Below are 26,942 nucleotides of genomic sequence, written 5' to 3' on the forward strand. Positions count from 1 at the left end.
AGAGAGAGAGAGAGATAGAGTAAGTGAGAGAAACAAAGATTAGTCGAGAGAGAAAGAGTAAAGTGTGGGAATCAAAAGGCAACTTTGGTAGAATACAAAATACGTGAGTACAATACACAACCCAACTACAACATACAAGAGAAAATACACTAATACATCTCCAACGGGCTGACAAAAGAATTCCACTGAACTGATCAAACACCCAGCGAAATTACGCCCTTACCACTTGTCTAGACTTCTTCATGCATAACAAAACTTCATTAGGACAAGCTCCCATTGTTGCATAATTGAGGATATTTCAAGCTCTATTATCGATAAATGGACGAACACTAGGTTAACATTGCTGGGGCTCTTAATAAATTGCTAAACCGACACAAATAACCTTATTTTTATAACGAAAAGACTAAAATACCCCCTTGATAAACATACAACGTTTTTCTCAAGTCGAGGAAATTGTATTTTTGTAAATTCTTTTAATTACCCACCCAAAAATTAAAAAAAATAAAAAAAAATCATACATCTTCAAAGATTAAAGTAAACGAAGCAGAAGACGAGACTCTGTTCTTCCAATTTCTTGCGAAGAAGAAAAAAAATGGAGAAACGAACAATATACCTTTGGATAATTGCAGTTCTAACCTTCGTTGTGTTGATGATCGTTACTCCTACGATTCCTCAATCTCAAGAGTACCACAACTTTGCTGATCAGCGTCAATTTTTGGGTCAGTCTTAATTACTTTGATTTTCTATGAATTTTAATTTTAATTATCCAATCAATTTGAATTTATTTTAGGGTTTAACTTAAAATTGCATAATATATGCTCTTATTATGTCTATTTAAGAATTTAATTTGTCCATTATTGTGATTATGTAGTGTTAAATTGTGATTATTGTCCTTGAATAAGAACTATTAAATTTCTTGGTTTAATCAATTGGGCAAATTAGAGCGAAATCTAATAACTGACATCTGTTATTTCAATTTAGTTAAATGGGTTGTGTAGAGCTGTTGGAATCAAGAAGTGGGTAATGAACATTTTAGTGGGTCAGTTGATTTTAATTTGCATGATATTTCCAATAATTGCATCTATTTAATTGTCAATTTGGTCATTATAATGATTTTATAATGTAATATTATAGTTTTTGTACTCGAATGAATACTGATGAATATCTCGATTTAGTCAGTCAGGGGGGTTGGACCGTTGGAGCGAGGTTCAATGACCGATGTTGATAATAATAGTATAGTGAAATGGGTAGTGTAAAGATATTGGGGACATGAACAGATGAAGGCAGAGGAATTTAAGCTGAATAGATTTGATTTTGTGTTTTTGGGGTATATGTTTAGAAGTTTAAGAATGTGTTTTGATGTTATGTCGGCGAAAATTAGATTAGAATGTGTATGTATGTGTTCCTTGCTTTGAATTTTTAGTTATGGTAGAGAGAGACAAGCCAACTTATGAGGAATTGAAGATGATAAGATTTCAATTTCTCTGATTTTAGTAGTCACATTTACGTATTGCACTATTAACATGATCATTGATTTTCGATAGAAGAAATACAAAATGTGCAAGTTGCGTTAGCTGGAGAATTGCTCGTACAATCTTAGAAACCCTTTTTGTATTACACAGATGAGCGTATAAGCCAAGTTTTCCTGTTAAAATTATTGTTTATCTTAAACTTCTCAAGCCCTTGGAAATACATCCTTGTGGACTTGAGTTAAATACAGATTTAGGAGTATTAGATTAAATAGAAAGTTATTAAGATGTAAGGATTTGCTAGTTGATGCATTCCTTCTTTCTAATCAATAGCTGGGTTTGGTACGTGGTAATTGGGTTATTGTTGTTGGTATGTTATTAATGATGTAATCTCTATCCTTGCTTCTCTCAACCTTAACATGCTTGTGTGTGGGTGCTTGTTAATATGTGTTCTTGAGACCCAAAAGATACCTGTACTCGGATCATTACAACTTCCATGAAATTACATGACACTGACTTCTTTTATCTGTTACCAGGTTTAACTAAAGTCAAGCTAAAACATATTAATCTGTTGTATATTAGGCACAACCTTGCAATAAAAGAATCAAGTGTAATAGAACCCTTCTTGGCATTAATTTAATTCATGGTCTTATTATTAGGATTTATATACAAGCCAAGTTTGCTTTAATGTTGTTAAAAAATGCAATTTTGGTTAAATGATTATAAGGATCACCTTTCCTCCTTTGCTTGTCGTCGTTTTTACTTTTTTACATTTTGTGATGATGTTTTATGTTTTTCATTACAGATTCAGGGCTTCTATTATTACATTATTATGAAATTAATCTGTTTCGGAGTACTTTCAGGAATCCCCAATATGCTCAATGTCATTTCCAATGTCCCTTTTCTTGTTATTGGCATTATAGGGCTGATACTTTGTCACTATGGAAATTATTTTAAACTGAGGTACTTGTTTGTGGCTTCTATCATGTACTTTTATTTTCTTTAATCTCGTGCTTTAAAGCTGTATTGCTATCATATATGAATGAAGTCTTTTTTTTTTTTTTTAAAAGCTTGCAAGGTGAAGTTTGGGGTTGGACCTTTTTCTACATTGGTGTTGCAGCCGTTGGTTTTGGTTCATCTTACTATCATCTCCAACCAAATGATGCTCGGCTGGTGTGGGATCGCTTACCGGTGAGTTTTTCTGTTTAATAATCTAGCATGCTATTATCTATCTATAAGGCACTTTTGAGATTACTAGTATGCTCAGCCACGCACATAGCACTTCGACCTCTGGATGCGTATTTGTTGATTGTTCGTTATGAAATTGTAGTTGTAATTTGTACATTTTTATGTCGAAGTGTATTTTGCAATTCGTAATGTGAATTTTGGAAAATTATTGAAACTGGAATTAAAACCGGGATAAAAGTAAGCCAGCCAATAAGTAATGTTATGGTCCAAAGGGCTATTTAAGTCTAATTTACATCTACAAAAACAATATTGTCAATCAATCAATCAAAGCCTTAATCCCATAAGTGGGGTCGGCTAATATGAACCAAATTTGATTATTCCGTGTTGTCATTGACATAAATCTTCCTCCTCCATCTCTTACGGTCCAATGCTTCATCCTCATGCAAATCCATATATCTCATATCCTTTCTAACTCTTTCCAACCAAGTCATTTTCGGTTTCCCTCTCCCTCGTTTAAGCCCTCCATGGTCCCACTCTTCCATTCTTCGAACCGGTGCACCCTCGAGTCTCCGTTTTACATGCCCAAACCAACACAGACAATTTTCTCTTATTTTATCTGCAATGCCTGCCACAACTACTTTCTTGAGAATAACCTCATTTCTGATTCTATCTCTTAGAGTGTTCCCACACATCCACCGTAACATGCACATTTCCGTAACCTACATCTTTTTAATGTGCTCCTTCTTAGAAGCCCAACATTTTGTACCATAGAGCAACACTGGTCTTATGGTAGTCCTATACAATTTTTCCTTCAACTGTTAGGGAATGCTTCGATCACGTAACACTCCCGTGGCCTGATGGGCGTTAGAACGGTCGCACATTCCACACTCAATCAAACACATTAATAAACGAACATCTCACAAACCAAGCACAATGATAAGTAAGAGTTCGGTCCACAAGGAACGGGATATAATTGCTAAAGATCTTAACACTCAAGCTAATTTGAAGTCTTTTGACAAATAAACTATAGGTCTAATTCAAGTGATTAAACACACTAGGGAATGGGATCCACTCAACCATGGCAATTAGGCAAATTGGGAGTAAAATAGACAAGAGATAGCAAAGACTATATGGAAGATCAACCTCACGCAATTAGGAAACAACTCACACTACTAAACTTAGATCCCTCATTAGTTTAGCAATAGAAGATAAATAATCAAATTGCAATAAGTACTGACATACTCAATTTACATTTCCATGTCAAACTAAGCATAAACATGCTATCAAGCTCCTAATTAAGGGTAGCTAATCCTATCATGAAGAACTAACAAGCAATCTCATACAATCAATTTAATCGCAAATCAAGCATCAATACTTCTCCCAAGTTTACATAACTAACCATTAGGTTGAGCTTCACCCAACCCCTAGCAAAGAGGACTACTCACAACTCATTTTAAGTGACATGCAAACAAAGGTTAGGGTTCTAACTAGTTCAATAATTAGAGAAAAGTGATTAATTAATGATAAAACTATCATCAAACAACAAATATATCAAGAACTAGAGAGACTTAACTAACATGCAATGACAAAATAAAATCAGAAATTAAGTAGAGAAAAGTAGAAGAAAATTATTAATTGAAGCTTCAAAATGTTGAGTACAAGCGTTGAATCTTGAGAATAATCCTTGAAACTAGCTATTACAATGATTAATTTGAGGAAAACTAAGCTAAATTATCAAAGTGGATTGTTTCAAACTAATAGGAGATGCTAAAAACTGTACTACTGCTGTCTACCTAAAAATGAACTAAAAGGGTTGTATTTATACTCCCCGAATTACATAGGTTAATCCGTCAAAATAAGATGGATTTCCAGCGAGGAGCGCCCTCCTGGGTGAAGAGCGCCCGCTCCAGAGATAGGAGCGTCCGCTGGTTGTTGCACGCTCGCTACTCATATCACGTGAAGAAATCAGAATACAAAACATAGGGGAGGAGCACCCGCTCCAGAGATAGGAGCGTCCGCTGGTTGTTGCACGCCCGCTACTCATATCACGTGAAGAAATCAGAATACAAAACATAGGGGAGGAGCACCCGCTCCAGGTTCGCTCCCCTGTTCTTCGAATATGGGCATATTCAACTTCAAGTGGAGGAGCACCAGCTCACTCCTCCCTGCTACTTTGAGGCAGATTGTAGCCAAGCAGCCAAGAGCGCCCACTTTAATAGTTCTTCACGCCCGCTCCTCAGGAAGGAGCACCCGCTCCTTAAAGATGCGCGCCCGCTCATGCTAGTTTCAGAAGAAGGCAGATTCGAAAGTGTTGAGGAGGAGTGCGCCCACTCCTCCCAGGATGCACGTCCGTTCCTGCGTGTCCGGGAAAAAAAAAAAAGAGATTCTCTTTTCACTTTTTATCCTCTTACCCCCAATTTCTCACCATTCACTCATCTTTTCTTACTCTCTCTCCTCTCTCTAAAAACCCCATTTTTCTCCAACTTCTCTCTTAAAAATCTTCATCTTCTCATCAATTTTCTCACTAAAAATTCACAAATTCCTCTTCTCCACTAAATTCTCTCTCTATCAACACCAAATTTACCCAAATTAAATCACGAAATTTGCAAACCCTAGAAGACCACACTTGAAAATCAAAGGAAAGCTTGGATTTTTCAAGAAATTGGAGCAAAGGAATCAAGAATTGAGCAAAGCTTGGAAGCTTTAGAGTATTTTCATACTCTAGTTGGTATAATTCTCTTCCTTACTTCACTTTCCCTCTTAAACCCTAGTGGTTTTTCTTCAAATTTCATTATTCTTAGTTATTTTTGATGAATTGTGTGGTTTACTTCATGATTTGTTGAGAATTTGAGGATTTCTGCATTTAAAGTGAAACTTGATTGAAGCTTGTGGAAATTTGAATATGATTTGCTAGGTATTGGTGATTGAAAATTGTGATTGTTGTGGATTAGAATTATTGTGTGTTGATTGGAATCATTGTTGATTGTGAATTTTGTGTTGGAAATCTTTGTGGATTGTGTTTGAATATATATATTTGGAATTGTTAAAGTAGGTACTTGGTTTTAATCGGGGGTTTGAAGTTAAGGAGGTTGTTGTGTGGTGAATTTTGGTGTTTGTGTGAGGTGCGTTGAGTGACCCTTTTAAACCTTTTTCTCACATTTGTCAAAATGGTTCTAAGATTATTTGGAGGTGCGGGAAGGAAGAAAAGAAAGACTTCTTGCATCTAAATAACCGAAAACTAATCCACCGAAAATCAAAACTAAAGCCAAACACAAAACTAAGGCAATGATCCTCCTTCCGTAAAAATTCCCAAGAAATTAAAAAATTATTATAACGAGCTTTCAAAACGAAAAATCCTACCCACAAGATTTTATGACTAAGAAGTTTGCTAACTTTTAGGTGTAGATGATGGAATTCGGCGAGTGGCCAATAATTTCGGATGGTTAATCTTCCTCAAGAAGAGGGAGCTAACCTACGAATCGATCACTCTCGAGTGTCTTTCAACCCTAACCATGCGCCAAATTTATGGTGAGGGAGAACCTCTTGAGTGCGAAATTAAGTTTAAACTTTTCAATCAAGAAAGGACTTTAATCTTAACTCGCCTCAATGAAATATTTGAGTGGCCCGTATATAATCAAATAGACAACCCCGATAGTTTCCACCTTTCTAGCTACGAGGAGCAAAATTGGTGGAATACTATTGCGGGGTATCCTAATTTCACCACCCGGTCTAGCCATGCTAGCCACATTGTCTACCCCGTACTCCGTATATTCATGAGAATTATGGGGTACTCTTGCTTCTCGAAGCAAGACCTCGGGAAGCTAACTAAAGATGAGATCAAATGCCTCTTTATAGCTTCCCGATTTGAGGGTAATGTGAATATGGGATACTTGTTTATCAATAGGTGCCTTGAAATTAAGAGGAGTATGGAGTTGAGAGGATAGATAAAATGTGGTGGGATGATCACGATAATTGCTAAGGCATTGGGCTTTACCAATCTAATTGAGCAATTGACCCCGGTGAACGGGTCCAATGTCCTTGACATTCCTACCTCAATGCATACCTCAATGCATATGCGCTTGTGGAGCTCCGTGGCAATGTGACCACATTACTCTTGGTTTGTCAAGGGTAAACACCGTTGCATTCTCCCTAATGCGGCGGTAATGAACACCGTGGGGAACACTTGGCAAGTGCCAATTGAGCCACTCCCCGCGAATGTTCCCTTGACTAACTATCTCAACCTCACCGCCATAGCATTTCTACTGTTTCTATTTTTATGGGCGGCCCCTCCTCTACCTCTTCTTCCCCCTTCGATCTTGAATTGGCCTTTCGCCATCTAAATCTAACCAACCAAAGAGTTTTGCAAGAGAGTGAATACCAAAGGAGGACTACTCACAATTCATTCTAGGTGACATGCAAACAAAGATTAGGATTCTAACTAGTTCAACAATTTGGGAAAAGTGATTAACTAAAGATAAAACTAGCATCCAACAACAAATTATCAAGAACTAAAGAGATTCAAATGACATGCAAATACAAAATGAAATCAGAAATTAAATAGATGATGGTGGAAGAAATTACTAACTGAAGCTTCAAATGCTGAGTACAAGTGTTGAATCTTGAGAATAATCCTTGAAACTAACTATTACAATGATTAATTTGAGGAAAACTAAACTAAATTACCAAAGTGGATTGTTTCAAACTAAGAGGAGGTGTTGAAAACTATACTACTGCTGTCTACCTAAAAATGAACTAAAGGGGTCGTATTTATACTCCCCGAATTACATAGGTTAATCCGTCAAAATAAGACGGATTTCCAGCGACGAGCGCCCGTTCCTGGGTGAGGAGCGCCCACTCCACAGATAGGAGCACCCGCTCCTCATATCACCAAAAGAAATCAAAATACAAAACATCGGGAAGGAGCGCCTGCTCCGGGTGTTTTGCACGCCCGCTCCCCTGTTCTTCGAATAAGGGCAGATTCAACTTCAAGGAGAGGAGCGCCAGCTTGACCTTAAGGCAGATTGTAGCCAAGCAGCAAAGAGCGCCCGCTCCAATAGTTCTTCACGCCCGCTCCTCACTGCTTCATAAAAGGGGCATAATGTTGGGGGTTTGGAAGGAGCGCCCGCTCCTAGAGAGGTGCACGCCCGCTCCTCCCCGCTTCACCTTGAACTCCATTCCGAGCTTTGATTGCTTGTCAAAGTGAATAATAATACCTGCAGGCGAAGCCGAGATACAACATTTTTATTCAAAACGGGTTAGAAAAAGGGGAAATAATTGTAAAACCGGGTTAAAATCACCACAAGCTAGCCAATTGTTGTCCTCAAGCAATTCATATTGCCCAAAAAAAACCAAAATATCAATTTGCTCAAACAAAAGCACATGCATAGATAAAAGAATCCTTAAGCAATAAAACTCGAGCATGAGGTATATGCCTAAGATCAACCACGGTCATGACTAGCTAAGGCCTAGCTAACCTTCCCGAAAATATTCAACTTAGGCCTATTCAACACATCTTACCGCGTCTCCATCACAAAATTTAAATCTTCCCTGATGGTAGTGTCTCATGACCCCTCGAAGGAACCTGAAAAACATAAATAAAGCGGGATTTAAAACACTCGACATCTCAATGAAAAAGTATTCTCTCCATATGCTTGTGAACCAACTCCCTCCACCGACAATGGCTTTAACTACTCAATCTGACAATACACAAAAATATGAGGATCTTGACACCAAGTTAAGGCATAGAGGAAAAACTAAAGAGCTCGTAATTGACTCCAAACTAAATTGTAGCCCATTAGGAACAACTCTTAACTTTGATTTTCAAATACAAACTATGACCATACTATAAGTGAAAATGCACACCAAAGCTTGTTTATTTGCTAGGGTGGTGACTATTCATCATAACTTTTTGTTTTTCTCGTTTTTTATTATTTTTTTTTTAATTTTTTTTTTCCTTTATTTGAATACTACATATACAAAACTTAACTACTATTTACAATAAACAAGGACAATACACTTAATAAAACTAACTCCGCCAGTGGGTTTCCCGCTGCCAGTCCCAAGCCTGGATAAAGGAGGAGGGTTACGGTAGGCCAGTGACAGCCAGTATAAAACTTCGTCACATCCCATGACATGAGCCAAACAGATATTTTCGTGGGGGCGTTCCCTACTCAGCGACGCGCTGCACTTCCTAGACCCGGGTGTAGTGATAAGTATGCAAGGGTTGCTAGGTCGTCGCCCAGAAGCGACGCGCCACATTGCCCGAGTGTGGTGTCAAATGAGCAAGGGCGTGCCATTGGGGCGTTCCCTACTGAGCGACGCGCTGCACTTCCCAGACCCGGGTGCAGTGATAAGTATGTAAGGGTTGCTAGGTCGTCGCCCAGAAGCGACGCGCCATATTGCCCAATTGTGGTGTCAAATAATCAAGGGCTTGGAGTTGGGATCAGGAGGGAGCGTGGGAGAAAAGAATTTAGTTTGCGGATTGGTTCTTGGAATGTGGGGTCTCTTACGGTGTATGTTGTTCGCAGATGATATCGTTTTGGTGGATGAGACTAAGGATGGGGTTAATGTCAAGTTGGAGCAATGGAGGCAAAGGTTGGAATCTAGAGGGTTTAAGCTAAGTCGGAGTAAGACTGAATATTTGGTATGTCGTTTTGGCACTCAGAGGGGGACAAGCAATGAAGTGGTGAGTTTGGATGGAAAGGATTTGACCATGAGTGAATGTTTTAAGTACCTAGGGTCGATCATCCAGAAGAATGGTGACATTGATCAAGACGTGACCCACAGGATTAAGTCAGGGTGGCTTAAATGGAGAGCGGCCACGGGAGTGTTATGCGACCGCAGCATTCCCTTAAAGTTGAAGGGAAAATTCTACAGGACTGCCATAAGACCAGTGTTGCTCTATGGTACAGAATGTTGGGCTTCTAAGAAAGAGCATATTAAAAAGATGGAGGTTACGGAAATGCGCATGTTAAGGTGGATGTGTGGAAACACTTTAAGAGATAGAATCAGAAATGAGGTTATTCGCAAGAAAGTAGGTGTGGCGGGCATTGTAGATAAATTAAGGGAAAATCGTCTGCGTTGGTTTGGACATGTAAGACGGAGACCCGAGGGTGCACCGGTGCGAAGAGTGGAAGAGTGGGACCATGGAGGGATTAAACGAGGAAGAGGGAGACCAAAGATGACTTGGTTGGAAGGAGTGAGGAAGGATATGAAGTGCATGGATTTACGTGAGGATGAAGTTTTGGATCGTAAGGGATGGAGGAGAAAGATTTATGTTGATGACTACACGGAATAATCAAATTTGGTTCATGTTAGCCGACCCCACTTTTGGGATTAAGGCTTTGATTGATTGATTGATTGATTGAATACACTTAATAAAACTAAAACCGGATGCCTTAACTTGCACTGTGCATATACACCTTATAAAACAACCTTCATTAATGACAAGAGTAGTTTAAGCTGCGATCTTAAGAGTTGGAGCTCAGGTTCTCGATCTAGGTACTAATTCAAGGAGGATTCTTGCCACTCATTCAAAATGTCGACGGCTTGAAAAATAATAAACCTCACTTATTATGACAAATGTGGGATCAAATACTACCTTTCGGGGTTCAAATTCCTTTGAGATAGGCGACACCATCTTATCACAAACCTAGACTTTAAGTTTCGTACATTCGGTAAGGTTATTCTCACACTACCCTAAACTAGCCAATTCTATGTTCAACCAAGGGCATCTAAACCATGCTCGAAATTTTATTACAAAAAGAAAGCAAGTATCTACCACATAGAATCCAATATCATCATTGCAAACCGATTAAAGGCTAAACTATTTTTTTTGTTTTTCAAAGCTCATTTTTTTTTTTTTTTTTTAATTTTTTAGAAAAAGCTGAAAATGGGGGATAAGAAAACTAATTAAAGAATTTGGATATTAGAGATTTGGATGTTAGGGATCAGAAGAATGGAAGAAATTTGGATATTAGGGGAAAAACCAACATCATCAATCATCATCAAATAGACCACAAGCAAACCAACCATACCATGCATTCAACCATCACAATAACCTACCAACAAAAGGACCAAAGCTAATCATATAAGAAAAATGCTCTAATGCACACATATAGTGGAGAAGTGAGACAAAGACATCAATATGCAATCGTTCTAGCCTAGGCGTACCATATCATCATGAATAGAACAACAACCAACCTAAAATAGGCACGCAATCTAGAACATAATACAACATGAATCCTACCACAAGTTCAAAGGCTAAGCTAAGCCTTTCATGCCAAACATTCCACATACAAACTCAAACTTCTCCATACATTGCAGAAAATAGCATCACATGAAAGCACATAACCTATCAAAACCGAAAATTACCCTAGACACAAAGACCCTTAGACCTCCCCCAAGTTAGACATTTGATTACCGTTCCCAAAATAAAGTAGACACAATGAGAAACATCTCTCACCCCCCAAGCTAAAACTCGACACCGGCCTCGGTGTTACAAATGACGGGAAGGAAGAGAAGGGAACGGTTAATACAAATGTCTAATAGCTACTCCCAATCATCCCCTCTTGGCGGCGATGGCATGTAATTGTAGTTTGGATCTATATCGCTGGAATAGGAGGGTTGATGCACGTATGGAGGAAGATCATAGTTGGGGCTACTTCGGTAGTGACCGAAATCCGGTGCACTACTTGTGCCCCAACCACCATCATACCCGGGTGGAAACCCGAAGTATCCCCTTAATGGGTGGTTATCGATCTCCTCGGGAGCCACATTACCACATGTCTCGGGGACGTGGTAATAAGAAGGGTTCTCCCTAAAATCACAACCCCCGTGTTGTGTATAATCGTAGGGAGGGAAGGATTGTAATTCCGAAATGGAGTTACAAGGTCCTTGCCAATATGAGCTGGTGGGTTGGTTGTTGTTCCAACCCGCAACCGGCCCCTCTTGAACGGGGCGGTTAGGATAGTTGACATAGGGGAGAAAGTCTCCCCTCTCAACTTAGCTTTGATAGGACATTTGAGAAACATAGCTTTGGTATTCACTCTCTTGCAAAATTCTTTGGTTGGTTAGATTTAGATGGCGAAAGGCCGATTCAAGATCGAAGGGGGAAGAAGAGGTAGAGGAGGGGCCGCCCATAAAACTAGGAGCTTGAGATGGTTGGTCAAGGTCCCCACAGTGTTCATTATCGCCGCATTAGGGAGAATGCAAAGGCATCAAAAGATTACAATCATTTAGTTACTCGTGGTAACTACACTACTTCAACTGAAATTAAACAACACATTAAACAGAGCAGATCAACAAAAGAATTACCTGAATTAGAGCAGTGGAAATGGCATAAACGACGTAGATATAGATGTTCTGCATATGTAAAAATTTAAGAAATTCATAGGTCGAAGAATCCGATATATATATATATATATATATATATACATATATGTATATATATATATATATATATATATATAGAGAGAGAGAGAGAGAGAGAGAGAATATAGTGATGAGCTGATGACTAATAAAAGTATACATCAAAGGCATCAATTCAAATTATTCACATAGACAAGTTTTAATATTCATTTCTTGCCAAATATAGACTGGTCACTGATCACCCATTGCAGAACAAATGGTGGCTGGCTCTGCCTCAATCAGCAATAGCCTATAATAGTTGAGCTCTGAAGCAGTTAGTCTGATCATAGTGATCAGCTTTATCTTATATTCTTCAAGACACTCTTGGTCCTGCTCAACTGCTCAAGTAACACATCATGGGCGGTCTTAGATTCGCCAACATTGCCCCAAATAATCTGAATAGAATAACAAACAACTTCAATCACCCATATATGAATCAACAACACTACAACAGTTAACATTGCACCAGATTTATCACATATTATACATATAGTTCATATATAAGAAATCCACAGGTTGTTTCCACTTGTGTAAACATGGTTGGGACGACAACCATTTTAATTCACCACAGAAGCATGACCCTATAGCCTAATTAAGGAGAAATAATCGGTGAGAATGTCAATTGGGATAACACTCCCTCCCCGCACTTTGTCCAGTAGAATGACGTCCAGTAATTTTCTGTAATCTTCCCATCAGTAGAATGATATTCATAGAAATAAATTTGAACTGATTTGAAGCTCAAATGTGACAAATTTCACACTATTCAAAAAATTTAAAGATGACTTACTAACCAATGATTATTGAAAAGGGATATCAATAGAAAGATTATACCTTTCGATATTTTTATTTATGTTCTCGTTTTCAGTATGCTTGATCTCTGTCCTCTGTATTCCCATTTCACTCGATTTGGTGATTCCACTATCTCTCTCTCCTTCCGGTTTGACTCAGAAGCTCTGGTTCCTGCCTTTCATTGCGTTATGTTTGATTCTACGGCGACAATTGTGAATCTGAAATTCAAAAACCCCAGATAATCGCTCCGCTACAAATTTTTATAAATTGAGTAACTACCACCAATAGCTGAATAATCCACCATATTAGAACCCTAAATTGTCCAACAACTAATTTAACAAAAGTGTGAAATTGAACTCCCAAATGAGATTTATATTCGACGATTAAACCAAACAAAATAAAAATAAAAATAAAAAAATTAAACCTCCAACCTCAACAGCAAGCTTCAATGGAGGAGAAAGAGCAAAACATGGAGAACTCAAATTTTCAATGGTGGTGATGAAAGAGGAGGAAAGAGAAGAAAGAGGGAGGGGAAAGCAGCTATCTCACTGAAAAGAGAGGGGTAAGAGGAGGAGAAGAAGTTGTGGTTGTGGTGAGTACTCAGCAAACAAGAGTAGATGATAGATGGAAGGGGCAAAAATGTATTTGGACTTTTTTAAGGGTGTTTTCATCCGAACACTGTAGGTAAGGAATTTAGGGGCAAGGTTGTGGCTTTTTAAGACTTATAGATTATAGATTATACATTGTGCTCCATTTATCCTTTCTCTGACTTATTCATTACCTGAATCTTACAACTTTTTATATTCTGATGCAATTAGAGGATGCTTACATATTCTGTGAAATATCTTTCATATTTGCATACAGATGACTATTGCATTCACATCACTTGTTGCAATTTTTATTATGGAGAGGATTGATGAGCAGAAGGGGACTGCATCTATTATACCTTTGCTTCTAGCAGGCATTATCAGCATACTGTATTGGCGGTGAGACCTCTTTTATTTATATTACTAGTATTTTTCTTCTGTTTTCCAAATTAATTGATTCTGTTGTTGTGTTTTAAGTGTTTCAACATCAATGTTGAAATGAAGGTTAAGAGACACATTAATGGTTTATGTAGGCAAGTGTAGACTAGGCAATAACTCTGGCAAAAAAGATGGAGGGATTTTTTTTTTTTTCCCCCACATTTTCCATCTTCATTTATAATTGTAACTGCACCTTACTAAAAAAAAATTCCTAGCTTCGCCCTAGGAGAAAATGGTTACGTTATTTAGTATCATAGAGTTTTCTAATGATTCTTTTTAAGCCTTAAATGTTGGATAGAGCTAACTGATCTGTCATTCCTTCATTTTTTTGATGAAAAGACATAGTATTTTCATCTGCTTTAGATGTGGCTTCAGTTAATTGTGTAGAAGTTTGCAAATTTCTAATCCTACTTTACTCACACATCTGTACAGGTTTTTTGATGATCTTCGTCCTTATGCAGTTGTGCAGTTCGTGCCTTGCATAGCCTTGCCCTTGATGGCCATTCTATTGCCTCCCATGTACACACATTCCACTTACTGGCTTTGGGCTGCAGGTTTGTGGTATTGATCATGATGCTTTTAATTTTGTTGAAATTATATCAAGATCTATGTCCTGCTTTATATTTGCTTTTCTTTTCTATGTGCAGCTTTCTATCTACTTGCAAAGATATTAGAAGCTGAAGATAAACCTGTTTATGAGTTGACTCGTCATGTTGTCAGTGGACACACTCTGAAGCATTTATCTGCTGCTGTTGTTCCACTGTTCCTGACACTCATGCTTGCAAAAAGAACCATTGAAACAGAGAGGTAATTTTGCTTTCTTTCAGCCGCTACAAGCAGCTATCCACTATTATCCTTTTCTGTATCATTATATGAAGGGGGACAAACCAGTTTTGGCAAGTTCAATTTATCAATTTATACATGCTATATGCTTTTGAATACACCTTTAAAACTTTACAAGTCTATGGAGGAAGGAAATGCAATACAAGGAGTTTGGTCTCCTTCTTGGTATACTAGCAGTTTTAGTAGCCGGTAGCTGTTAAATTAACGATTAGTTTTCAGATAGATTTTTTAGCTGTTGAAATGTTGAATGATAAATGTGTGAATGCTAGCTTTAAGCTGTGAAAATTTCCTTTACTGGGCATGTTCAACAATATTAGTTGTAGTAGTTATGAGTTAATGTTAGCTTTGAGGGTAGATGTCAGCAATAAACTAGTAGCTATTAGATATTGCTAAGCATTATTATTTGGATTAAGTAGAGTTTAGACATGTTGCTGAACACATGCAACTTACTACTACTACTAGGTCTACAACTACTTGTGTGACTAAGCTCTGTTCCTGGAGTATAAATTAGTGAGTACATTAAGTTTTTATTGTAAGCTTTATTAATTTATTTTTCTTCCCATCCATTTTAGCTATGATATTTAGATACATAATGTTAATCCATTCCCTTCCCTTGAAAAGTTAGAAAACAGAAAATTAAATTGGATTATAACCTGATATGGATGAATTGAGATAGCCTTGGACCTCACCATAGTTGTCCATTAATGCACTCTCTAGGTTCCTTAGCCAAATGTTCTCTTGCCTTAACTTTTAGTATAATGAAAGTCAATTTAAGCCATAAACTCTAATCCCTGATTTGATAATCAGGAAAAGGTGCACAATCTATACTACCATTTTTAAAAAAATAATAATAAAAAAATAAAAATAAAAAATAAAAAATAAAAAAAAATATATACATATATATTTAACAACCATGGGAAAACTTTACAAGCATCAGCTGTGTCAAACCAAGACCGATCAATATCCGAATGAAACGGATTCGAACTTCTCCTAGAATAGTTTCCAATGCGGATTATACTTCCTGCTGGTTCATTTCTGGCACTACTGTTGTAACCATATAATTTGCAAAACAAAGAGCTTATAAATATTCTTGAATGAGAAAAGCAATGAACAAACTAATCAAGGATGCAAACTACATGAACATTTTTTTTTTTTTCCCCCCAAGTCAGATTACCTATTACAAGATTGTGAGTAGTTGGAGTTCCAAGGCCGTTCACTTCCATGCTTGTGTTCTAGTGCTCTTCTCGTACATGTCAACACTATGGATTTTTAGTGAGTCAGAGAAGATGACAGCAAGGTTTTTATTTATTTATTTTTTAAATTTTTTTTTTTTAATTTTAATAATCTGCTTATCTTAACCATTGTAACATTTAATGCTTCAAAAAAAATAAAAATAAAAAAACATTGAAACATATAAGGTGTAGATATGAGACATTTTTTAATGGCAAATCAGTTGCCTGTGAACAGGTTAGCTCATGGGTTCTTTGATAGATCCTCTTGTTCTGATACTCATGACTGCCCATCACATGCTTTCATACAACTCCCCTTTGCCCGTCTCCCTACCCCTCATTCTCCAACATTCTTGAGATGTGGCACTGCAGTTTTGCAACACGGAAGCCTTTTAGGTTGTTGTTGTGTAGAGATTGTTGATTGAGGCATTTTTCCTGAAATTGCGGTTGAGCAACATTTGTCCCCTATCTCCACTAATTAGTGTCTTTTAAGCCATCTGTGAAGAAGCTGTGTAAAATTGAAACTTCACTCTTATCAGGAGAGTTTTTATCTGTCTACATTGATAATTCTACTACCTGGTTGTTTCAGTAGCATCTGCTTTGTCATGTGATTTTGTTATAATTTTACAATGTAGGGTGAGTTTGTTCGTGGTATGGAGAAGTTCATGGACTAAAGTAAGTAAAGACAAGATCAAAGTACAGAGTTCTGAATACCATGTGGTTTCAAATCAAGAATGATGCCGGATTTGTTCTTTATTGGTTGAGTATCAACATAAATGCAAACGGTCAACATATACTGCTTAATTCTATAGCGAATAAGGCTAATTGGTGATGTCTCTTATATTCATCCTTTCTATGTAATCTTTTTCTTGTTTCTTTGCTCTAGGCCTGTATAGACATCTACTTTTGGCCTCCTGACAAGAAGTGCTATGACGATAAATAATACCATTTTTGTGTTGGATCAACGTGAAGAACACTTATGGTAAATGATTAAATCAGAAGAACACAAAAATGAATAGCCTAACCCAAAAACAAATGAAATAAGGTCCAATTAACTAAACCCGATCATAATTAGGCTTTTGCCCGAGGTTAAAATCTAATTATGACGGATTTAGAGGCGCCTAGGTTAAAAATCAATGCTGCCGCAGAAAAATCCGCGCGCATCTCAATGAGTCGCTCTTGTTTGGCGCGCGCAACTTATTCAGTTGCGCGCAACACCCAGAGCCACTTATAGTGATGCGCTTGCGGAAGATTCAGAATTTCATAAAAATATAAAATCGAATCTTATCATAATACCGCGCGCAAGATCATCATTTGCGCTGCCCGTAGCAGCACATCTTAATCACTTGCGCTAGGCTGTCGCGCGCAACCCATTCAGATGCGCGCGACACCTGCTGCGGCAGAATGTTCAAAACCCTAAACGCACCCATTCCCTATAAATTGAGGCGTAATACGAGGCTCAAAGAGACATAAATTAACCTAAAACTCTGGCAGAAACTTTGTGAATTTATGAACTATCAAACCCTCTTGTCCTAAACACTCACCCCCTCAATACTTGTTACTACGATGGAGGTTCCCGAACAAGAAGGAATCCATAAGTGTTCTAAACGAAGATCTAGCAAAGAGAAGTGGTAAATTCCCGAGCACTTAGATTAATCACCATTATTTTCTTGTTTAAAATAACTTTAATTAATTAATTAGTGTTGTCATCACTTTAAACGAACTTTTTAATTAATCAATTCCACATAGTATCTTGCATTAAATAAAGAATTGAATAATTAATTGTTGATTGATCACTTAACCCAAGGCGAATCTTGTTTATTTTTGTTCTTTTCACGAATATTGATTAAATAAGAACGACTTTTGCAATGTAATTCCTACATGATTGACGCGTGTAAATAAAATCAACTAACTTAGTTTTTAGGTATTACGTTGTATATATTGTTTGGTGATGAAATAGTGAAAAAGGAAGAGCTAGTAGAGGCCGTACTAGGGCTAGGATAGCGATTCCCCTCTAAAGAAAACGTTATCTTGGTACCCTCGTTCCCGAACTCATTTCTGGTCCATGTAGACCAATTTGGGCATGGGTAAACTTACGATTCGTGCTAAATATCCCTTAAATCTACTTGGGAGAAAGGCATGAACGAGGTTTATGAGTTTTCCTAAAACTCATTGGCGACTCCTACTTGTTTCTTACAAAAAAGCGTGATGATAGGATCAATTATAATTCAAGGTCTCCCAAACAGTCAGGAATTCAAATCCTAAACACCCTAACAAGTGTAAAGTCCTAGGCTTTTAAAGGGCTATGGGCATTGAAAGGGAAAGATCCCCTACGATGGGAACACCCTCCCTACAGTGGCGACTTCACTGGGGACTTAGAGGTTACAAGATTAGTTCTTAGTTATGGTTCAAGGTTTCCAACACTAGGTTACCTATGGGTTATAACGAAAACTAACTTGGATAATCTCTAGTTAGAGAGCGAGACTTGAACGCATAATATCTTCCTTTTTCACAAAAGTAAAAACTAAACAAGCAACATTGCATCATACATAATCATAGCACACTATAACCCTTGAGGATTGGCTCAGTGACTAGGGGTTGCCAACACTAGGCTTCTATCCCTAAATCAATAACAATCATCCCACCCATATTGCCAACAAAATGTTGGGAGGGATATGTCATGGGTCAACAAGTTCAGTGATTGATTTGTGCATCGTCCCTTAAGATGTGGTACCTTTGGACACCCAAACCTTGACCTTAGAATAGCATTGTATGCTTTGACGGTCCCTTTTATGTGCTTATTTGACTACATGAATATGTGCTTATTATATGCTTCATGTCTAATCTAATTAATTCTAACTTGTTACCTAGAGATATTAAAAAAATTGTAAAAACATTGTGGTTCGAAACAAAAAAAATATATAAATAAATAAAAAATTATCGTTCTTTTTGCGTTTTCGTTAAAAAATAAATAAATAAATTGAACCTACCAGGTGGCTCGCGCAACTATCAAAGTTGCGCGCACCCTCCAAGCGCAAGTCCAGAAGTTGCGCGCGGCTCTTCTGCGCAACTCTGTGTCTTGCGCGCGCCCACTGTTCAATGTTAACTTTGACTCATTACGAGCAATGTTATACGAAGAAAACGATATTACCGTTTCAAGGTTAATCGTTAAGTAGGTGCTAACAATATCTTTTTGGCTAACAATGTTGTCTAACTTAGTTGTTTTTTTTTTAAATTGTTCTTCTTAAAAAAAATCTTTAATCTTTCTTTGTTAAAAAAAAAAAAATCAAAAAATGTCTTTTAATCGTCTTTTCCCCCAAAAAAAATAAAAATAAATAAAAAAAGTACAAAAAAGGGGTCTTTTATCGTTCTTTATGCGTCTCTTTCATAAAATAAATTAAAAAAAAAAAACAAAAAACAAAAAAAAAAACGCATTTGGCAGATGCTACTCTTGAAGTTGCGCTTTCCACCTTAGCGCAAAACGGAAAATTGCACGCGATACTATTTTTGATTATGATGATTCATTTACGTACTTTATAATTGAACTAATGACATTACTTCTTATGAGGTTCGTTATTAGAAGTTCGCGTCCCTTAATAAGACGTCATCAATATGTTTATTCTTAAACATGCCTATTTTCGCGTTCATTATTTTTTAGTTGTAATTGATCAACCTTGATTTAAGAGTATAATTTATTTACCTCTTATATGGTTTAGAAAGAAAATCCCAAGAACCTTACTTGGGATGATTGCCTCACATGAAAAAAAAAAGAGAGAAATAGAACGAAAGAAAAAAAAGAAAAATCGTTTTTAAAAAAAAAAAAGATAATGAATGATAAAACCGAGAAAATGATTTCTTGGGGTTTACATTCGGAGGCCATCATTCTTTTTAAGTAAATAGTAATATATTATCCTTTAAAAATGAGCAATATGAGAATCATAATTAAAAAAAAACGATATAGATCTCTATTGTAATCTAAATGATCAACAAATATCATATTTCTAGTACATTGACCATTTTAAGGAATGTACTAAAGTTGACTAATATTTATAAAAATTTGATGAGCATGTCAATCCAACTTTCCCTTTCTTTCACTTCTACCTTTTTTCGAAAACAATTCATTTAAAATAAAATCCTTAGATGATTACCTTGTTGAAGTCAACGCAAATCATGACATTCCATTGTTCGTGAATTTTTTGACATTTTTTCATCAACAAACTTGCTTAAAGTGAATTCGTATTACAGGGATTTAAATTAAAAAAAACAATCATTTTGACTTTTGATCGTTGTTTGAATGCTTGGCATAAAAGGTTTAAGTGAACGCGCTCAATTTCTCGTGATACACATTACTAGATCATCTTCCACAATCGCGTACTAGTCTAATCATGGGTGACAAAGCAGCATTGGAGAAACTTAAAGAGAAACTCCAAAACCTAAATGCCCTAAGAGAAGAAGAAGCCCAAATGAAGGCTCATAAAAAAGCAGAAAAGGCTAAAATAAAAGTAGAGAAAGAAAAAGAAAACATTATGCAAGAAAAAGCAAGAGCCGAAAGAGTAGAGGCCTTGGAGAAACTTGTCATTCAAGCTAGCTCAGGGAATAAGTACTTCAATTATAAGCTTGCACCATAACCTAGTGGCAAGACTCTCTCATAAAAGTTCTTGACTACGGATTTATCAACTTTTAAGGTTACAGACAATCCTAGGATTCACTTAATGAGCTTTATTAGAATTATGGCATTGAAAGGGGTTGAGCATAGCTTATATGCATGTACTTTTCCTCTTTCATTGGACCCAACTGCTAGATCATGGTTTTATGACATCAATGCAAAACAAACTTCCACTTGAAGTGACGTTGTAAAAGCGTTTTTAACCCAATATGGAGATAATATCGAGCTCACAACTACCTTGCGCGATCTTGAATTGCTTAAGCAAGGGGAAGAAGAAGGCTTCATTGACTTCTTTTCCAGGTGGCGATCAAAGGTTGCTGTTCTTTCACAAAGACCTCCGGATCATGAACTTGTCCCAAAGTTCATATACAATATGTCTTCACCATACAGGTGCCATTTACAATACCTTGGTTTAGACACATTTCAAAAGGTCTATACTGTGGGAATAATAATTAAAAGGGACTTGATAAATGAAACCATAAATCATATAAATGGACTAGATTTTTAGAGAGGATTTCACCTACGTCGGAAACGGACAAAGCTCAAAGACGCAATCTTAAGAAGTTGTCAACAAGTAAAGATGTAGCACCCTAGGTCTTGTTTTGTTTCTTTCCTTTGTATTTTTTATAATAGACTAAGAGATTCATGCTGTCGAATCTACTTATTTTGTACTCTTATTAATTAATGAATAAAAAATATATTTTCAAACATCTATCTTGTTCTCTTTTCAATCTCTTTATTTGCTCAAAGTAAACATATACATATAAACAGGCAATATCAAAAAGGCATACATACTCAACACTTTAAGAATCTTGATGAGCTTTGGCTTACTAGATTTATCGAATGAAAAGAGGCCCATCTTTGGCCCACAAAGAAAGGATATGATGATTTCACCAACACAGGAGGCAACTTGAAACTCCACAAAGATAATCCCATGTTCTTAACCTTAGAGAAAATCCATGTTTTTGGCAGCCCTTTTGAGCCTCGTCAGTTAAGCCTTAGTTATTCAACCTACATTATTCCATACCTTGGGATGGGAACGGTGCAAAGAGATACAAGTAGGAAATTGGGGGAACGAAACATAAGAGGGGAACACAAAGTTAGTTTAAACCCAAAGACCCAATGCAAAAGAAAGGAAAAATCGTTATAAACCCAAAACAAAACTTGTCAAAAAAAAAGAAAGAAAAGAAAAAAAAGAGAGAGGGCAAGGAAAAGGCACCTAATGTAGGATTTGCCACACAAAGCAGAAAGGTTTTAATTTGAGAAGCAACAAGTAAGGGATTTTGGGAGTATACTTGAGCCTGTCCATTCTTCATAACCCCAAGCCTAGCCACGTTACAACCTTGAAACGACCCTCCTTGAGGTAGACCTTAACCATGTACCAAAATCATCATTCCATGAAAATATGGCCAACCTTAGGCCTTTGCACATATGGACCTATTATTGAGTAGCCATGCCCATATATAAAATGCATAAAGTGTTAGTAATTTTGATGATTTGACAGCCATCGGCTTGATACATCATGTTAGTAATGCAATCGAATCAAACTAAATTCGATGTTTTCCATATCCTTTGCCGAGAAAAATGAGATGACTATCACTTTAAAAAACAATCATCTTATTTTCTTTTCATAATAGGGCTATTTATTACCAAAGTGATTCAAGTTCTATATACATTGCTTAGAAAGAAAAATGAGTTAATACAGTAAATTGATTTGATATATTGATAGCCTCGACGTGAACTTTAGATGCCTTTTACAACTCTTGAGCATTGGTCTTCTCACTTATCATGAGCAACTAATATGTCCGCCTGCGCAGGATTTCTTCATCCTCTCTAAGCGAGGAACATTGATTAAACATGATCGCTACATGAAAAAATGATCGTTATCGCTATTACACGTATGCCTCACTGCCAAGTCATCACAATAATTCAACTATTAAGTCAATAATCCTTGCTTTTGAAAACATGTCTAATTCTCTTTCTTTATTCTTCTACGAGAAATTTGGATTCCCCTTCCTTTTTATGCAAATCCGTCTTTTTTGTTCATTTCATTTTTGGGGGGTAAGTTGGGATAATCCCTCCCATTTGGCAACTAAAATACTTGAAAAATAGTATAATTTTTTCAAACCGGGGACTAAAAAAGCCTGGACATCCCCAGTTCTCTCTATTTACAGATTTGAACACGCTATTTATGTTACGAAATCAATGTCATGCAAAGCTTATTACAAACCATCTTAATAACTTTAAATGATAAAGGGAAGAATACCACTTCCTATTATTTGACCAAGATAATTAATTATATTATTTGATCAAACAATTCATGATAAACATACGCAATATTCCACAAATTAAAAATACAAATCTTGGGGCTTCAAATAACATGAAAATATCCCTTAGCATGTGTATACATGAATTGCAAAAGCCACCTAAGGTTACACTTGGGGGCTACAAAAATATAGGTCTCACCTCAACTTTCGTTTTGAAATAAGACTATATTTTGAAAAGTGATTAGAACGATTTTATAAATTATTCTAACACTCCACCAAACCTAAGTTTGATAAACATTTATTTTCAAATTACAGTGTTTATTTAATTGAAAGAACTTCACTTTCAATAAGCAAAATATGATAGTGATGACAAATACTAAAAAGAAAAACAAACAAAATTAGATATACGAAAGTTTGCTCACATTTTCATATCTTTGTTGAAATAAGTTGCAAATTACAACTTACCTTCATCAATTTTGGACAAAAAAGTCACACTCAATTACGAGTTAGACTTTTCTTTCCATTTTGGGTCCAGTTTTAAAAATAATATAATTATGTATTTTGCCTACTAGAAGAGTTGCTTCATTTTATTGTCAAAACAAACTTTCATAAATTTAATGGACCCCCTCAAAATTTTGAATTCTAGTCCGAAATAACATGTTTCTAAAAAATAGTCTTCAAAATTTCCTTTCTGAATTTTTGTTTCATTTTCTCAGATAAATAAATTTCAGATTATCAATAACCGTTTGGATAATACATGTATATACATAAATATTTCCAAAAGGAACGAAGTAAGATTCGACTTCTTCTTGACTCGAACTTGTACTCGCCTATTCATCCTGCGAATATTGGTTTAGGGATGGTAAACGACCACCTATAAGACCAAAATCAAAGATTGATAAGAACGATGAAATGTTTGATGTTCTAAATCAACTTTGAGAATAAAATCACCGCAATGATCTTTACAAACGTTTAGACATTACGTAAGATTACTAAACCTTAAATACAATTGTTTTTGGTTTGTAAACAAGCAAAGAACTAACTTGCTTTATTGAACATGACTTTAACTCAAATGTGAAAGCCATGTCATTGTCCTAAATATCTCAAAACAAGAATAGGATATATACATAGGTCCATCTCAATATCATGATTACATGAATAACCTAAACAATAGCAAGTCATTATACTATCCCAAATTGGGGGCTCCAAGACTTGTGAAATAGCAAGAATGCACATAACTCGACACTTGGGGGTTCCAATATCCACAAAAAACAAAATGAGATATTCATGTCATTCGAGCTATTTTCAAGAATCGCCTAAACTACAAATGGTTTAAGTAGATCTCGAGGCTTATAATTTTCAAATGTATCACAATGATTTAATAATCATTTTGTTCCTTTGAAAACTAAGTTTGCAACTAAACTTGGCCATAGAAACAAACTACAAACATAAAACATATTCGCGCCATTTTCAAGTTCAACTTCAAAAACTAATCTTAGTGCATAATTGTTGTTTCGATACTTCAATTTAATCTAAAGGTTAGAGAGTATGACTAGTATAGAGCAAAAGAAACAAAATCATGAGTTTCAAAATAGAATTCAAATGCATACAACATACTTGCTCATACGAAAGTTTAGTAATCAATCATTCATCATGAAAATTGTATCAAAACACTTCATTAACATAAGACAAACAATTTCATGAGTTAGAACAAGAGACTCCTAAATTCTAAATAAGAGCTCTTCATTTTTCTCCATTGGTTCACACAAGGAGGATAACATCTACTTTCTCGAGCTTCAAATCAGTAGCAAAATTTGAACTCAAAAAAAAGAATTCGAAAGTAGCGAGAATAGAGGAAAAAATTAAACAACATTTCATTTTCCCTCTTACTTGTTCCGACGAACAACCAATATTACTAGACTTAGCAAATTTCATTTGTTAAAACTATGAATGGTCAAAAAACGATTTCAACACACTAGTTTAATCTATCGTTTTCAAGATCCTGTTTCTTATCATAAGAAGACGAAACAGAGGATTTCTAGACCCATTTCAAGCAACATGAAAGGGTCTAATTATTAAAAACAAACAAGTCATTGAATTAACCCAACATTGGGGGCTACAATATTCGAAAACATAAAATAGCCAAACTACTCTAGCTCGATGATGTCTTTAAGAATTTCTTAAACTAACTAGTTTCGTGCAAATCTTGAAATCACAGTTTTATAAATGAATAATAATAACTATCGGTTATTTTTATCATTGATAAAACCAATTTTGCAACTTACGCATGAGAAAAATAAACATGAAAAAATTCATGCTATTATCAAATTTCAAAATTTCATTTATAATTTTAATGCATAATTGCTATTCTAAACAATTCAATTTACAATAAAATTAACAAGTATAGTCTATGTGAGCAAAAAGAGAAATAAAGTTCAAACACAAATTCAAAATTAAAATGAACAAAAGAAAAACACATATATGCTTGTACATGCTCATACAAGATCAATGCTTTACCACTTCACATGAAATTTGTTGCAATATACTAAACATGTCACAACAAAACAAACAAATTTATGAAAACAAGTCGAATCAAAAACCCCAACTTCTAGTTAGGAATCTTCATTCGGCTTTCTCTATTTTATTGACCAAGTTCAAAGACTGGTAAAATGAAAGGAGCAAGATTTACTTTCCTTAGCTTCAAACGACAACAAAAAAAAGGAAAGAGATCAAAATTAGAGAAAGAGGAGAAGAAGAAAGTGAGCTGCAGATCGCGCTTCTCCAATTCTTTATACTAATTAAAATGTTGCCCGCAACTCATCAAGTTGCGTGTGACATCCCAGCGCAACCCAGTTTCTTGCGTGCGCCTGGCTAGCACGACCCACTGAGTTGCGCACGAACACTGGTCACTTAAAAGCCCAGTACCAGATTTCGATCCGTTCTGAACTTTTTTCCCATCGGTTTTGTACGTTGTTAGACGTAATAACGCGCGACTTATTGAAATCTTTTAAAATTGCTTTGCATCAGTAGTTTCTTTTCTTCTTTGTTAGCTTTTTGCATCATCCTGCATGCACAATGTGCTTTGTGTCTGCCATAAGCATACGTTTTGGACGTTTTTTGTGAGCGTGTCTTAAGACGTTCTGTAATGGTGCTTTACTTAAAAGCTCCCACAGACAGGTTTGTCATTTTACTGTACTGATTTTAGAAATGTCACGTTCTTTTCTTTCTTTTTGGCGGTCACAGCAAAAAGGGTGGCGTTATCATATAGCGTAAAATTGTAAGTCGTTATCATACAGCATAAAAATGTATGGCATAGGTGTTGCGTAAAATTTCACCTCTTCCCAGCCAACGTGATCTACCTCTCGTAACTAAAACGGTAGAATTTCTTTACTTACTTTCTTTCCTTAGGCGTTAGCTAAAACGAGTCGACTGGTGTGCCGAACCATTCGAGAACATACACTTCTTGATTGGAAGCGAATACGGTAGTTAGTGAGCTTACTGGCTTACCGAACAGTTAGGGTGTCCGTTCACCCCCTGTATAAAGAGCGACGTGCGATGTCGAAGAAAATACGATAGTTAGTGAACTTACTGGCTTACCGGACAATTAGGGTGTCCGTCCACCACCATATAAAGAGCGACGTGCGATGTCGCATCTATTTAGGCACGTGCCCCTACTCTTAAGACACGTGTTTTCATCTTTTGGACAAAATTGCTGAGAGAGTTGCCAATTTTCCTCTCTCTCATTGGATTTGGATATATGCCTCTAGTCCTAAGATATGTATTTCTATCTTGTGGACACTGAATACTGTGTTTTGACAAGCGAGTGTCAAGGACTTTATTCACGTGTTAGGCTACAAATGCCGAAACACCTCCCCTTTATCATCTTTTTAACTTCTTAAAATCAGGCTAAAGTTTCAATGACATATCGAGGGACTTTAGACCAACGATGCCATAATTGAGAGGATATCATCCCCTTTAATCCTTTTTTACCGATTTCTTCTCATGACTTGACATCACCCTGGACCGCCTTTACTTGTAAAAGCGTTCTACATTTGAAA

General features: G+C 36.4%; 1 protein-coding gene across 1 annotated transcript; it reads left to right on the plus strand.

Annotated features, from left to right (window-relative positions):
* The first annotated feature begins 505 nt into the window (after positions 1 to 505).
* Positions 506 to 16,916, plus strand: LOC145563819 (uncharacterized). Its single transcript, XM_081624237.1, has 7 exons — positions 506 to 719; positions 2,333 to 2,432; positions 2,540 to 2,660; positions 13,719 to 13,840; positions 14,312 to 14,433; positions 14,527 to 14,686; positions 16,587 to 16,916. Exons 1-7 carry the CDS (start codon positions 593 to 595, stop codon positions 16,687 to 16,689), a joined length of 855 nt encoding a protein of 284 aa, XP_081480363.1. The 5' UTR covers positions 506 to 592; the 3' UTR covers positions 16,690 to 16,916.
* Positions 16,917 to 26,942: the final 10,026 nt, after the last annotated feature.

Source organism: Chenopodium album, chromosome 10 (genome assembly GCF_948465745.1).
Source record: "Chenopodium album chromosome 10, dcCheAlbu1.1, whole genome shotgun sequence".
Taxonomy (NCBI): domain Eukaryota; kingdom Viridiplantae; phylum Streptophyta; class Magnoliopsida; order Caryophyllales; family Amaranthaceae; genus Chenopodium; species Chenopodium album.

Excerpts from the sequence above, each read along its gene's own strand:
- LOC145563819 (XM_081624237.1), top strand. The coding sequence starts at position 593 with ATGGAGAAACGAACAATATACCTTTGGATAATTGCAGTTCTAACCTTC. Across the intron at positions 2,661-13,718 it reads TGGTGTGGGATCGCTTACCG|ATGACTATTGCATTCACATC; the intron begins GTGAGTTTTTCT and ends ATTTGCATACAG. Across the intron at positions 13,841-14,311 it reads ATCAGCATACTGTATTGGCG|GTTTTTTGATGATCTTCGTC; the intron begins GTGAGACCTCTT and ends ACATCTGTACAG.